The 14,517-nt window shown below is 48.3% G+C and overlaps 1 protein-coding gene across 2 annotated transcripts in view; it reads left to right on the top strand.

The window, feature by feature from the left end:
• SPTB (spectrin beta, erythrocytic) overlaps positions 1-14,517 on the top strand; it is a 133,918-nt gene that overhangs the window by 43,548 nt on the left and 75,853 nt on the right. The window contains exon 2 of one of the 2 annotated variants that reach the window (XM_054530214.2): positions 13,131-13,329. In XM_054530214.2, the coding sequence (XP_054386189.2) occupies positions 13,182-13,329 (148 nt within the window). In that variant the 5' untranslated portion in view covers positions 13,131-13,181. Of the gene's footprint in view, positions 1-12,898; positions 13,330-14,517 lie in introns of those variants that run through there. The other variant, XM_024231789.3, reaches the window with a different exon arrangement.

The raw sequence follows: 14,517 nt of genomic DNA, 5'->3' as shown, positions 1-14,517 counted from the left end.
AATCATAGGTTAGTAAATCAATGTAAATAGAGGGGGAGGCTTTGCTCCTGACAGTCATCCAGGAAATTTGGTTCCTTCCATCTTATGGCCCCATCCTCTAGGTCCTAGGAATTTAGAGCAAAGAGTAAGAATTATGGGGAAGATTTTATGGCTAAGACCTTGAAGTGATGCCCATCATTTCTGCTCATTCGACCTCACAGCCTCACCTAACCACAAAGGCAACTGGAAGGTGTCTCCAAGCTGTGCATGCAGAAAGCAGAATATTGATACTGGTAGACCCCACCAGCCTCTGCCACAGTAGCACGGGATGTTTTCCTCCTTTTACAGGTAGGGAAACTGAGATACAGAGTCGTTAAGTGAGCTATAGAAGAACACATCACTGCTAAGTAGGACAGGATTTCAATTTAGGTCTTCTGTTTAGATAGAATGGGAATAATAATGGCAGTAATAACAATAATAATGTCTAACAGTTTGTGAGTGTTGGTGGGTATTCAATGGAACAATATACATAAAGGACTTAGTATGTTCCAAATTCCCTTTCTAGCTCTGAGCTCTGCCACACGATCCTATAAAGAGCCAAGTATCTCTCCTGAGCAGCAGAGTGACAGCAGGAGCTGGTAGCTGGTGGCTGCCTGTCAGCAGAGCCCAGCACAGGGCTGAATCGACTCTAGTGATGGAGTGCTGCTCTCCCTGCAGACCTGGGAGATTATGCATACCAAGAACTGACTCTGGGCTGGGTGAAGTGGCTCACTCCTGTATTCCCAGCACTTTGGGAGGCCAAGGTGGGCAGATCATCTGAGGTCAGGAGTTTGAGACCAGCCTGGCCAACATAGTGAAACCCCGTCTCTATTAAAAATACAAAAACTACCCAGGCAAGGTGGCGAGTGCCTGTAATCCCAGCTACTCAGGAGGCTGAGGCAGAAGAATCGTTTGAACCCAGAGGTGGAGGTTTTAGTGAGCAGAGATCGCACCACTGCACTCCAGCCTGGGTGACAGGGCAAGACTCTGTCTCAAAAAAAGAGAATGGACTCTGCAGGGCCTGAAGAAGCTGGACTTAATTTTGCTCAATACCAAAGCTGCCTCTTGCAGGCACCTTCCCAAATGTTCCCAGAGGACAGCCCCACTGAGTCAGGCTAGGCATGCTGGCCAGGGATGAGAAAACCTCTAGCCAACACCTGTTCCCTCAGAAGTCCTTGTGGGCCCAAGCAACTTTTAAAAGATGAATTTTCACTTAATTCTTTTGAAAGCTCTAACATGAATGAATAAGTAAATTGGCACCCATAACTTATATATTATTTATAGGTTAGACTTCTAAAATAGCTCTTTTTGTTTGTGAGGCAGAGATGTATGGATGGAAACCATTCTAAGACTGACATTTCTGTGACATGAGAAAGAAGCTATAAAAGACTTCTCAACTAAGTAAGGTAGGGCTTCCCTGTCTAGAAGAGTTCTGTGTGTGAAGCTGCTGCTTTTATCAATTTTTTGGGTGAGGAAATTGAGGCGTGGGTTGAGTCAAAACTGTTGTAAGGGATTTCAAGATTTGTAGAGATTCGGGCCAGGCACGGTGGCTCATGCCTGTAATCCCAGCACTTTGGGAGGCCAAGGTGGGTGGATTGATTGAGTCAGGAATTCCAGACCAGCCTGGCCAACATGGTGAAACACCGCCTCTACAAAACATACAAAAATTAGCTGAGTGTAGTGGCATGTACCTGTAGTCCCAGATGCTTGGGAGGCTGAGGTGAGAAAACTGTTTGAGCCTGGGAGGCAGGGATTGCAGTAAGTAGAGATCATGCCACTGCACTCCAGCCTGGGCAATGGGATTGAAACGATGTCTAAAAAAAAAAGATTTGTAGAGTTGGTAGGAGTTTGGGCCCTGTTGCCACTGCCCATCCCTTTTGCCACACAGTCTAGCAGGAGAGGAAGAGGTGGTTAACAATGTGAGGTTGAGCCTGGCACGGTGGCTCACAACTGTAATCCCAGCACTTTGGGAGGCTGAGGCAGGTGGATCATCTGAGGTCAGGAGTTTGAGACCAGCCTGACCAATATGGTGAAACCCCATCTCTACTAAAAATACAAAAATTAGCCAGGAATGGTGGCGTGCACCTGTAGTCCCAGCTACTTGGGAGGCTGAGACAAGAGAATCGCTTGAACCCGGGAGGCGGAGGTTGCAGTGAGCTGAGATAGTGCCACTGCACTCCAGCCTGGGTGACAGAGTGAGACTCCGTTTCAAAAAAGAAACAAAAAAACAAAAAACAATGTGTGATTGAGGCAGAAGGAGTGACAGGGACAATGTCAGGGCATTGATGATGAATCCACAGTGCTACTGCGACATGCTATGCTTCCAACCTTCTCACCACCTTGACCTCCAAATTGGCCTCCACATGGTGTGTCCTCTGTGGGAAGTGCTTTTATCCTCTTAAGGAGCAGCACTCTGCATTTCTCAGTTCTCATCCATTTATTCAACAAACGATCTTTAGCTTATTTCATGTATCTGGCATTATGCTGGGCTGTTGGGATAAGAAGAATGAATATGGATGGTCCCTGACCTCAGGTAGCTTACAGTCTGGGAGAGACAGAGAACTAGATTATGATGCTACAGTGTGGCAAGTGCATTGATGAAGATGAGCACAAGTGTGATGGGAACACAAAAGAAACACCCCACCTCCGCCTACTGCAGGGGATGGTGGTAGAGGTGGGAGGTTTCTTTTTTTTTGAGATGGACTCTTGCTCTGTCACCCAGGCTGGAGTGCAATGGCCTAATCTTGGCTCACTGCAACCTCTGCCTCCCGGGTTCAAATAATTCTCCCACCTCTGCCTTCCTGAGTAGCTGGGACTACAGGTGTGCGCCACCATGCCCAGCTAATTTTTGTATTTTTAGTAGAGCCTCTGTTTCACCATGTTGTCCAGGCTGGTCTCGAACTGCCAACCTCAGGTGATCCACCCGCCTTGGACTCCCAAAGTGCTGGGATTATGGGCGTGAGCCACCGCGCCCAGCAGAGGTGGGAGGTTTCTTGAAGGAAATGAGGCTGGGCTGAGTTCTGACACAGAAGAAGTTATTCTGTAAAGGAGCGAGGATTTTTCGGGCTTAGGAAACAGCATGTGCAAAGAACGTGTCCAGAGAGAGCCGGGGACCTGAATGGAGTTCCTATGGCTAGATGTAGTATTGGAGAAGTTGGGGGGTAGGATTAGATGGAAATAGTAATCAGGGAGGGACTAGATCACAAAGGGCTTTGTCTGTGATTTATTATGGGTTTTAAACTTCCTTCTGAGATAGAGAAGAGCTGTTAAAGTACGTAAGTGATGTCGTCTTTGTATTCTAGGATGGCCTTTCTGGCTTCAGTGTAGAAAATGGGCTAGTTTGGTAGGCCAAAGAGCAAATATAGATACAAAGACCAGCAGAAACCACTAGACTTAAGAAGGCAGTGGCCAGAAGTGTGGGGAGCGGTGGAGTTAGAGAAGAACAGAGATTGGAGAGATAGCAAAGGGGCAGGTGTGATGAGAGGGAAGAAGGGCATGGAGCATGATCTGAGGTTTTGGTTCGGGCCACTGGGATGTTGACAGACAGGAAGCATGGCAGGAAAAATGGGAAAAGGATGAGGATAGATTCCACTGGGGGTTATGGTGAACATGAGGGGCTTGTGGGCCTTCTTAGGTGGATGTTCTGAAGGCAATTGGACATGATGGGTTCAGAAGATTTGAAAGTCATTAGCATAAGATGGTAATTCAAGTCATGGGAGTGAAGGAAATAGCCTAGGAACAGTGTGTAGACAGAGGAAGAAGTGGAGGGGCCCAGGAGATAACTTGGGAGCATCACTATTTAAGAGGCAGGCCAAGGAAGAGTAGCCCACAGAGCAGGCCAAGGAGGACGGGCCACAAAGTTAAGAAGGGAACAAGGAACATGTCCTGGAAGACAAAGGAAATGATTTCAGAAGATTTTGGAATGGCCAACAGAGCCTAATGCTGCTAAGGAAGATAAGACCTGAAAAGCATCTCCTGCTTTAAGTAACAAGGAAGGGAGGTATCAGTGACTTTTGGCAAGAATAGCTTCATGGAGTGAGGGCGGAAGCCAGATTTCAGTGAGTTGAGGAGTGACTTGAGGATGGGATGAAGAAGCTAGAAGCTACCATGAATATAGATAAGTACACTGTATCTATGTTTACCTCTGGAGTGGAGGGCTGAGGTCATCATACTTCTCAGTTCATCATCATTTTCCAGCCAAGGCCCTTCTCTGTGGTTGGTTGATTGGTTGATTTCGTTTTATTTCCATTTTCCTTTTCTATTCCCTTCACTCCACCTAAAGACAACCATTTTTATGTGTTTAAGAGTTTTCCTTTAATTTGTATATGTCCTTGTATGGGTATTGGCTTATATGCACATACTTTTAAATTATGTAAATGATGTTATAGATCTCATTCTGTTTCCTGTGTATTTTGTTCAGCACTGTTTCTATGATCCTCCAGCATTGCCATGTGCCCTCCATTTGTTCATTCACTGCATTTTACCTGTCCCTGGCCCAGTGGTGGATGCACAGGTTATTTCCACCTCCCCGCCACCACAATCAATGCCTCAGTAAACATTCTTGCATATGTCCCCTTCTAGGCCTGTGTGAGTAGAGTCACACTTAGCCTGCCTGAGTCCTGGCAGACAGCCTGCCAGAATGGCTGGGCCAGTCTGCACTCCCACCAGCAGTGCACAAGGCAGCCCCTTTCCACATCAGCATCTATATTCAGCATGACCCAGCTTGCTAATGTTTGCCTGTGGGGTCTCCTTGTTTTAATCTGCATTTCTCAGGTTACTCATGGGCTTGAGTATCTCTTCTTAGGGTTTTAGCTTTTTAGGTTTTCACTTCTATGAATTACCCATTCATGTCCTTGGCAACTTTGTCAAGAATTTTGGCTCTGAAAGAAAGGAGAGAGAAGATGGCAAGAAGGAGTTTTGCTGAAGATAAAATGAAGGCGGAAGAGAGAAAAACCTAGAGATTCATGTTTCTCCCAGGATTTGAGGAATGGGCAGCAGAAAGGAATGCAAAGATCTGACCTCCCTTGGCAGTGGCAGTAAGGTTGGTGGGGAGGAAGTGGCAGTGAGGTTGGTGGGGAGGAAGTGGCAGTGAGGTTGGTGGGGAGGAAGTGGCAGTGAGGTTGGTGGGGAGGAAGTGAGACTGAGGAGGGGGAGTTGGTGCATGGGTCACCACCAGCTTTCCCTGAGCCCATCTTGCCTGCCCCCTCCACTTGAGGGGGAGAAGAAGCAGTGGGGGATCCGTGGGGTTGGATAGGCGGGAAAAGGCAACCTCACTCAGATTCTGAGAACATGCTATACATGTGTTTCTAAATGTTTGAAATTGTATTTGTTTTAAATTTTAAGGGGATGGGAGAGGTAGCTAAATATCAGGGTATGGGATGTGACATAAAGTTGTCAAGGCACATGACACCATGGTGGGGACAGGGGCCATGTGAACCCTCCTGACTAGAGCAGAGTTCACATAAAGGAGAGTGTGAGCTCAGCACCAAATGGTGCAGGGCTTAGAACTGGACTGCACTGCTGAAAGCTTACAGGGTAGGGGTGTGTCAGCATGAGGGACCGTGCAGGAGGGACTGTGAAAGGGCTGAGCACAGACAGAGATGGACCAAGTGGGAAGAGATGAGGGCATGAGTGAAGTAGAGCTTTAAAACATAAAGAAATGATGAACGAAAGACCCTTTCAGAGGCTTAGTGACTGGCCTTGGTGATGAATAAATATTGAATAAACACTCAATACATGTACATGGGATAACTGAGTGCATGGGTCAGGGAATATGGTGGGATAGAGGGCTTTAAAAAGGCTCCAGAAGGCAGAGGTTGCAGTGAGCCGAGATCGTGCCACTGCACTCCAGCATGAGCAACAAGAGTGAAACTCCATCTCAAAAAATAAAATAAAATAAAATAATAATAATAATAATAATAATAATAACAAGACTCCAGAGTTTGAGATCAGGTCTGTAGGAACAGGATAATATTTATTGAGTAACTACTAAGTCCCAGGCCCAGTACTAGGCACTGGAGTAGAATAAAGAAAAAGACAGACATGGCTGATGCCTATAAGGAGCCTATGGTCTAGGCACTGAGAGGAAAAGAAAAAAAAAAAGAGGAAACAGACAGATACATGAATAATTACAATTATGATAAGTTCTGTAGAGTTAAGCAGAGTGTCAAAAAGATTGAGGCTAACAGAGCAGGGAGCTACCTTAGAGAGGGTGACCAGGGAGGACTTCCACAAGGAAGCGACGTCTGAGAAGAGACCTGAGGAATGAGAAGGAGCCAGACATGCAGAGATGCTCCAGGAAGTGTCTGGGGCAGAGGGCACGGCATGCACAAGAGCCCTGAGCTGGGGAGGACATTTCAAGTTTGAAGAACTGAAAGAAGGCTGGCAGGTTACCTGTAGGGGGTGTGGGGAGATGATCTTGGAGAAAATGGGAAGGGCATTAGGACCATGGGAAGGGGTTGACTTTTATTCTAGGTTCTAGTTGTGCCTAAGGCATATGACTGTATTTTACAAATTTAATTTATTATTAACTGCCAATTTTATCAAAGTTTTTATTATACAAAATTTCAAGGATGTATAAAAGTAGAGAGAATAGAATCAAGAACCCCCATAAGTAGATCACTCCAAGTCAATAACCTGCTTCTTATTTTGCTGAAGCACATTTAAGCAAATCCCAGACATCATGTCATGTCCCCCACTACATTTTTGAGCATTGCAAAAAAAAATTCATTTTCTTACTTAACCATAATGCCATGATCACATCTAACACAATTGACTAATTCCTAGATACCAATCAATATTGAGTCTGTAATTCAGATACCCTGATTGCCTCAAAAATGTGGTTTTTTTTAATTCAAGATCCAAACAAGGTGCATTATATTTGATTATTTCATCCCCTGAGTCTCTTTTGATCTACAGCAGTCCTCATTCCCTGCCTCTTTTTTGTCTGTTTTAAAGCCTCTAACTTGTTGAAGAAGCTGAGTCAGTTGTCTGCAGAATGCCCTACATTCTGGGTTTGTTTCTTTGCTTCCTCGTGTTGTTATTTATCTTGATTTCCTATAATTCCTATAAATGGGAAGTTAGCTCTAAAGCTTAATTATTAATAAATTCAGGTTCAACTTTTTTGGCAAGAACGTCATAGGTCATGATGTCCTTCATGTTGCACCATGTCAGGAGACACACGTGTCTAATTGTCCTGTTCTTGGTGATACTAAGATTCATCAGTGAGTTCAGGTGTTGAAAACTTGATCCCTCCTTTGTAAAGTTCACCGATCAACCCATTATCTGATGGGTTTTTAAAATCTTTTCTGAATTAGTTATTACATTATAAATATCACTTCAACGATGATGTCAAATAAATTATTCCAATCTATTCTTGACTATTTCCAATGCTGAGACCTCACTACAATGTTGAGACCTCTACCTACCTCCTGCAGTTTTCATCAGAGAAGAGAGAAGTTACTATAGATATTCTACAAAAGTCCTCATGGAAGAAGGGAAATTGGGCATCCAGCTTTTCAACTCAACTGCCATAAAATGTTACTTATTCTGAGAGAGGAGGCCAGTGGCTATCTTGAAAGAAGTGAGTTGAGAGAGATAAGAGGAGGTAGGACTGGGTCACAAGTTTCTGTAAATGTAGATATTAAGCCCAAGAATCCCAATAGAGGATAATGTTCGAAAACTATTAGGTTGGTGCAAAAGTAATTGTGGTTTTTACCATTAAAAGTAATGGCAAAACCCACAATTACTTTTGCACCAACCTAATATGTATATAAGAGTATCATCTCTCCCCTCTCCTTTAATGGTTCCCAGTGGACATTTGCCTCTGTGCAGGATATGAAGTGCTGATAGATACTGTTGTTATGATAGAAGGCTGATGGGCCAGTCCCTACATCAGAGCTGAGCAGCACCTGTTCCCCAAGCAAATCCTGTAAGAACTATTGGAGCTATGATCCCATCCACCCCCACCCCTATTCCAGCAGCTGCAGCATAACTGGAGCCAGTTCTTGGTAGGAGATTTTTCCATGATGAGGGTGGACAAGTTGCGACATGTAAAGCCCCTGCTGGGTGACAGAAACTAGAGAAGTATCTGGTAAAGGCCTCACCAAACAGCAGTGGACCAGAATGACCAGGATGTTGCAGATGCATGGAGATCCCTAAGTAGCAACCATGGGTGGTAATCTTGGGACTTTAAGCACCCCAAACCACAGTCCATCAGTGATGCACTAATAGCCAGACTTGGTTGGGATGGGAACTGCAGCGTGAAAAAGCAGAATGTGCTCTGGGGAGGGGAAGTGGCTTGTCCAGGAACTGCTGGTGGTGTCCATTGACTGGAAAGGTCACCCATAGGTGGCATGCTTATCTGGGCCACACCGTTACCCCATGATACTGAAACTCTCTGGTTCTGCTGTCCTGGTAGCCCCGTGCTCAGTCTTAGCCATATTGAGACTGAGCTGTAATTTCTAGGTGGAGATATCTGGTAGGCAGATGCAAGTGCCAGACTAGAGCTTGAGAGTAGGGAGGAGGTTAGGGCTGCAAATAGACTTAGAGTAAGTATTCTGCACTGCACGTCTTATTGCTTCTCATTCTAGTGAGTGTGTGCACGTGTGTTTTTGTGTATTTGACTATTCTTTAAGGTACCTGTGAATATGCAATGCGATTATGATCAGAGGGAGAGGAAGGATGTTCCTTTTTTGGTGATGGATTGACAGAAAAATTACCAGAGAAACTTCAGGATTTAATCTCCTGACCAGGTTGCCACAATACCAAATTATGTTAAAAGCAGGTTTGAGGTAGCATAAGGGGGCAGGACAAACTAGAAAACAGGTGAGGGGGTCAAACCTTACAGGTAGAGAGAAGATAACAACACAGTGGAAGGAGCAATACTGTTTAAGAAAGACAGTGTCCTTGCTATTGCAACAGCCTGCTCCTCAGCCCTGCATTATCCTGTATTCCCCCGGTTTCCCACTTCGGAAGTAGATCTTTGTGCTTTGTTGCTTCTCACTTTTGTATGACCCAGGGAAGAGGAGAGGATGCTGTTTACTTTGTTGGGGGACTAGAGGATGGAGAAAAGAGAAGAGCTGCCTCTTCTGCTCGGGGCTTCAGCGAGGGCTGACATGAGGCCTAGCTTGGGCTCCGTCAGCACCCTGCAGGCTGAGAGAGGAGCTGCTACCACTGCTTTCTCAGTTCTTAACCAACCCAGGGAGTAACTGGATATAGCACATGAGGTTGAGGCTCTGAGCCTAGCATCTGACCTCAAAGGCGGATGTGAAGTTTGGAGCTGTGGGTTGCATCAGTGGTATTGTGAAATGCATTAATAAGTACACGTTCCTTCTGTGAGCTGAGTCCTCTGTGTGATCCCATGAGCTTCTCAGTGCTGAGCTGTGGGCAAGCCTTCACAGGTCCCATCCCACTCAAAATATAGCCTGGGGTCGGGGCAGGTAAGGATGACTCTAGACTGTGCATTTAGAGCTGCTAGACGGGCAGGTGGATGGACGGATGGGGCAGGTGGACCTCTCTGGGCAGAGTCACGGAGACCAGAGAAGACCCACCTACACTTTGACGAGGGTCAGGTGGGTTCAGAGAAGGAATTTTGGGGGACTTGTGGGTGAGTCGGGGAATGAATGGACAAGGAAGTACTTATGCCTTTTTTCCTGGGTTTACTGATGGGCCTGAAGTGCAATTTAAGATCTAATTTTAGCCATGTATTTGCGGTCCTCCGTGACTCATGGAAGGCCACTCTAGATGCGCAGATGACTTATATCTTTGAAAATGAGACCAGATCATCTCATCTCCAAGTTCCTCCCAGGTAGCAACTTAAATGTCATTTCCATGACTCCCCATTCGATTAGGTGTCCCCACCATGAGCCCCAGCGTATGCTGTTTTTTTCAGTCATGGTCGTCCCTTTATAGCCAGGCCTTTGAAGGGCCATTGTAACAGTATGGAAAGAGACATGGTGACGCCGAGAATGGGTTAAATCTGGTTTTGGACAGGCATATCTTCGTGTTTGCTTTTTGTTAACTATCTGTAGCTTTCCTCTTCTCTTATTTATTTCCTTCCTGCCTCTTAACACTTGATTCTCCGAGAGCTTCCCTTCCTGCATGGACTGGCCCCTCCCATGACCCCCTTGACTTTGATGGAATGCCATCTGGGCAGGGCCTGGGGTGGGCATGGCAGGGGAAGAGGGGAACAAGGAAAGGGGCCTCACTTTCATTTCTGAATCATCTTTCCTTGGTGTTTGTTTTCAGGGACCTGACTCTTTCCAAAACAAAAACAAAAAAAACCCTCCAGCTGTATATTTAGACACACATATACATCTCTTCCCATTCCTGGCAGAGCTGCTGCCCGGCTGCTGCCTTCTCTGAGCCATGGCCGCAGGAGGGATGGCGTTTTTAAGCAGGATGAATTGCTGTCGAGCCGCTGCTCTTCTGCACCCGGGGCCATCAATCTTGTCTTGAATGCCGGGCCTGCTGGTCGGCCTGCTCAGGCTCATCTTTCTGGGGCAGACTTATTTACGGAGCCATGGCAAAGGTAATCTCACTCTCCAGCCCCACGGCCCGGGCCTCTCTCGGCCACTCTTAAAAATAGCCCAGGACGAATCAGGAGAGCCAGGGTCCGGTTACTTCCTGCACTCAGGGTCTGATCTCACCTCACCTCCTGCGTCTGGCAGCTCAGCCCTTCTCAGGGGCTGCTGGACAGGCTTGTGGCCCTGCAGGAGGTGGTCAGCCTGTCAGTCCCTCTCTGGCTCAGAGACCAAGTCAGTGGTAGTTTCCCTTAAGGGAAGTAGGGAAAGGTGTGGGGCCGGGGGTGGGGGGTATCTTTCCCGGCTATTGTTGCCCAGCCAGTTGGGTGCGAAATCTCAGCCCTGGAAGCAGCAAGTCCATCTGCAGAAAAGGACAAGCTGTTCAAAGGGACAAGGGTGGTCTTGGGCACAGGTCTGGCATCATGGGGTGTCCTGTGTTCGGGATAATGACGGTTTTCCCACCTTGCACCTTCCCTTCTCTTGAGTGGCAAACACTTTTGCCAAGCCCTGGCTGGGAAATGCCCTCTGTCCCCATGCACTGTGTCCTTTCCCCACCTGCCCTCCTGAAACCCGTCTGATCGAGGGGGACAAACTGTGCTCCAGTCCTTTCCCCCACCTGCCCTCCTGAAACCTGTCCGGTCGAGGGGGATAAACTGCGTTCCAGTCCTTTCCCCACCTGCCCTCCTGAAACCCGTCTGGTTGAGGGGGATAAACTGCACTCCAGTTTGGCCTTTGGTCCCAGCCGCAGTCATTCCACCGGATGACCCTGGGGAGGCCTCCTCCTGCAGCAGGCCTTGGTTTTTCTCCCAAGGCAATTAGGGTGGGTAATCCTGGCTCCTGTCTTACCTCACAAGGATGTGGTGGGATGGATTCATCAGGTTGGGGAAAATGCAGTCTGAAGTGAGTCTGTATCTGAAAAATAAGGCTGTAGCCCTGCCGCCATCTCACACTTGGGCTGGTGAATGTGCTTCAGTGCCTCCGCAAGCGTGTACCTGGTGGATGTACATGTGTGTACTGGTGTGTGTCAGCGTGTCGGATGTGAGCCTGTGTGTGTGCTGTGGGTGCACACACCCACAGAGGGAGTGGTCTCCCTCACAGCTCACTGGCTGTCAACCCCCATCACAGGTCTGCCTCACAGCCTCCCTGCCTCCCGCTTTGCTCTCTTGGTTGTGAAGGCTCTGGGTCCCCTATTCTCTTACAGACTTGATCTTGGAGTCCCTTAAGATCCCTAGAAAGAGGACCAAATGTCAGGTACAGATGAAGAAAGCTAATAGTTTTCCTAGGGCCCAGGGCATTGAAGACCGAGCCTGGCTCCCCTGGCCCCCTCCTCACTTTTCTTCCCTGACTCCACCCCTGCCTTCCCATTACTTCTTAAAGTTCTCAAAGCTTGCTGTGTTCTTTCTTACCTTCAGGACTTTACACCTGCTCTTTATTCCCTTTGCTTGGACTCTTGTCCTTTCCCACCTGTCCCTTCATGGGTACCTCCAAGCTTCCTTTAGGAATAAGCTTCAACTTCCCCTCCCTGACACCAGTCCCCGCCGAGTCCCCACCTAAGCCAGCCATGACACACATCACACCTTCTTGTAGTTGCTTGTTTAATTGTGTGTCTCTGCCACCAGAGTCCAAGCTCTATGAGGACATGACCTTTCCTGTCTTACTTGCCCCTGCCTAGTACAGTGCCTGCCACCTAGTTGGAGCTTGGTACATATTTGAATTAACTGTGAATGAATGAATGAGTGAGTAGGAATGATTGATGACGGGTGAGGGAGGACCCAGTGCTCCTGATGCGCTGGTTCATTGCATGGACTCGCAATGCACGGTTCCATTGTCCATGGGATGCCCCAACTGCCACGTGCTTGATGGGACTGCAGGCTCCTCTGGGTTGTTAAATCTGTCCTGGAATTCAACAGGAGACCTCATCTGAGCACCTGGTCATGCTCCAAAGAAGCCCTAAAATGCAAGGTCAGCTTTCTGAATACCAACTGCTAGGAAGGAACTCAGAGGGCTCTCGGAAAGCCTCCAGGAGGAGCAAAGTCCCCCCAGTGCAGCTGCCCCAGGCTGGTGGCGTCAGTGGTGGCTTAACTATCTCATCCATCTCTCCCCATGGTTCCCATATGGGTCAGACTCAGCCTGTTTCCAGCCTCTCCCTTCCCCTGGCCTGTCCCCATATCCCCCACCGGGTTAGGTCCTGGCCCAGTCCTCAGGGTGAAGGTTGCTTTCCCCAGCTCGTGCCCTGCTGCCTCTGGCTCCCAGGAGAGCTTCCTCTCTCCCGGGGTGCTCCCCGCGGCGGGGCGGCGGGTCTGGAGGAAGCAGCTGGCTGCGACTGACGTCTCCACCTGCTGGCCGTCCTGACCCTTGCTACATGCAGCTCTCCATCCCCGCCACCGCTGTCGGTACTGTTGCTGCTGCTGCTGCAATATTTTATAACAAACGACCCAGAGACCCCGGTAGGAAGCATGCCCAGGCAGATGACACGGTGTTCTGCTCCCGCCAGGATCTACTCACGTTGGATGCTCCGAATAAGTTTCCCCTGAGAAAAAGTCTGAGGGGGCAGAGAGATAACCCTCTGACTGTGTTGCTGTCCCCCAGGGATCCTTCCATGAAGACTGAGGCAGGCGGAGCTGCTAAGAGCCTGCTGACATGACATCGGCCACAGAGTTTGAAAATGTGGGCAACCAGCCACCTTACAGCCGGATCAGTGCCCGCTGGGATGCCCCAGACGACGAGCTGGATAATGACAACAGCTCAGCCAGGCTCTTTGAGAGGTCCCGGATCAAGGCCTTGGCAGGTACTGTTTGGGGCCACAAGGGTTGGAGGGCATTCTCTCAGTCACAAGGTTCACAGCCCTCCCCACCTAGTGTGAATCCTCTGTGTGTGTTGGGTGAGCCCTGGCATGGCAGTGATGGAGACGTGTTTGCCGGGCTCAGGGAGGTGGGGGTCCCCTTGGGAGGGAGCTCAGGCAGCCTCTGCCCCCAAGGGCCTCTGAGAAGCAAGAAGGTGCTGGAGCTGGGACCAGGTGGGGCCTGCCCTCTGCCTCTGTCCTGAGTGACCTGCGGCCAAGTGAGAAGTACGAGAGTCTGGGCAAAGCAGTGTCTGAGGGCTGGACAGCCGGGTGTAGGTGCGCAGGGCCTCCTGGTTAACCCCAATTTCCTGCCTGGGCCTGGAGAGAGGAATTATCATCATCCTCTCTGTGGTCCCAAAAGGAGTGGTTGGATAGGAAATCGAGAGCAGATAACATCCTCCCCACTGCCTCAGGAAGGATTTTCTTGATGAAACCTTTCATCCTTAAAGTGGAATTAGATTTTTGCTTAGCAGGTTCATAACAGATCTCTCTCTCTCTCTCTCTCTCTCTGTGTCTCTGTGTGTGTGTGTGTGTGTGTGTGTCTGTGTGTCTGTGTGTATCCCAAGAATCAGACCTCAGCCAGCAGGGGGAGGAGAAGCCATTTCTACTAGAGATTTAAGATATTCTCCACCCCCACCCTCTCTCTCTCTTGCTGTGTGTGTGTTTGTGTGTGTGTGTGTGAGAGAGAGAGAGAGAGAGAGAGGGAAGGTGGGGGTGGAGAATGTCTTAAATCTCTAGTAGAAATGACTTCTCCTCCCCCTGTTGGCTGATATCTGATTCTTGGGATTTTTTTTTTTTTTTTTTTCCCAACTCCTGTGACTATTGCCTCCCTGAACTTGACCCAGGGTAACTATATTCCGACCCTAAGTCTTCGGCCAATAAGAAAGTTTGAGTTACATGGGGTTGTGTGTGTATGTGTGGGGGGTGGGTTCCTTCACCTGATCCACCAGTCAGCAGCCCACACTGGACCTGTTTCCCTATCATTGACTGTTCCCGTCTTCCACCTCCTAAGAAGAGTACAACCTTCCCCATAAACACTTTCTGGAGTGATTCTCCCACTGCCCCCATACCTTATGGCCCAAATTGAAGGTTGTAGTAATCCTCTTCCCCACTCCCTCCCTGTACTCAGCTCCC

This window comes from Pongo abelii, chromosome 15 (genome assembly GCF_028885655.2).
Source record: "Pongo abelii isolate AG06213 chromosome 15, NHGRI_mPonAbe1-v2.0_pri, whole genome shotgun sequence".
Lineage (NCBI taxonomy): Eukaryota > Metazoa > Chordata > Mammalia > Primates > Hominidae > Pongo > Pongo abelii.
Note: the sequence above shows the minus strand (reverse complement) of the source record. Positions and strands in the feature narration are given on the sequence as shown.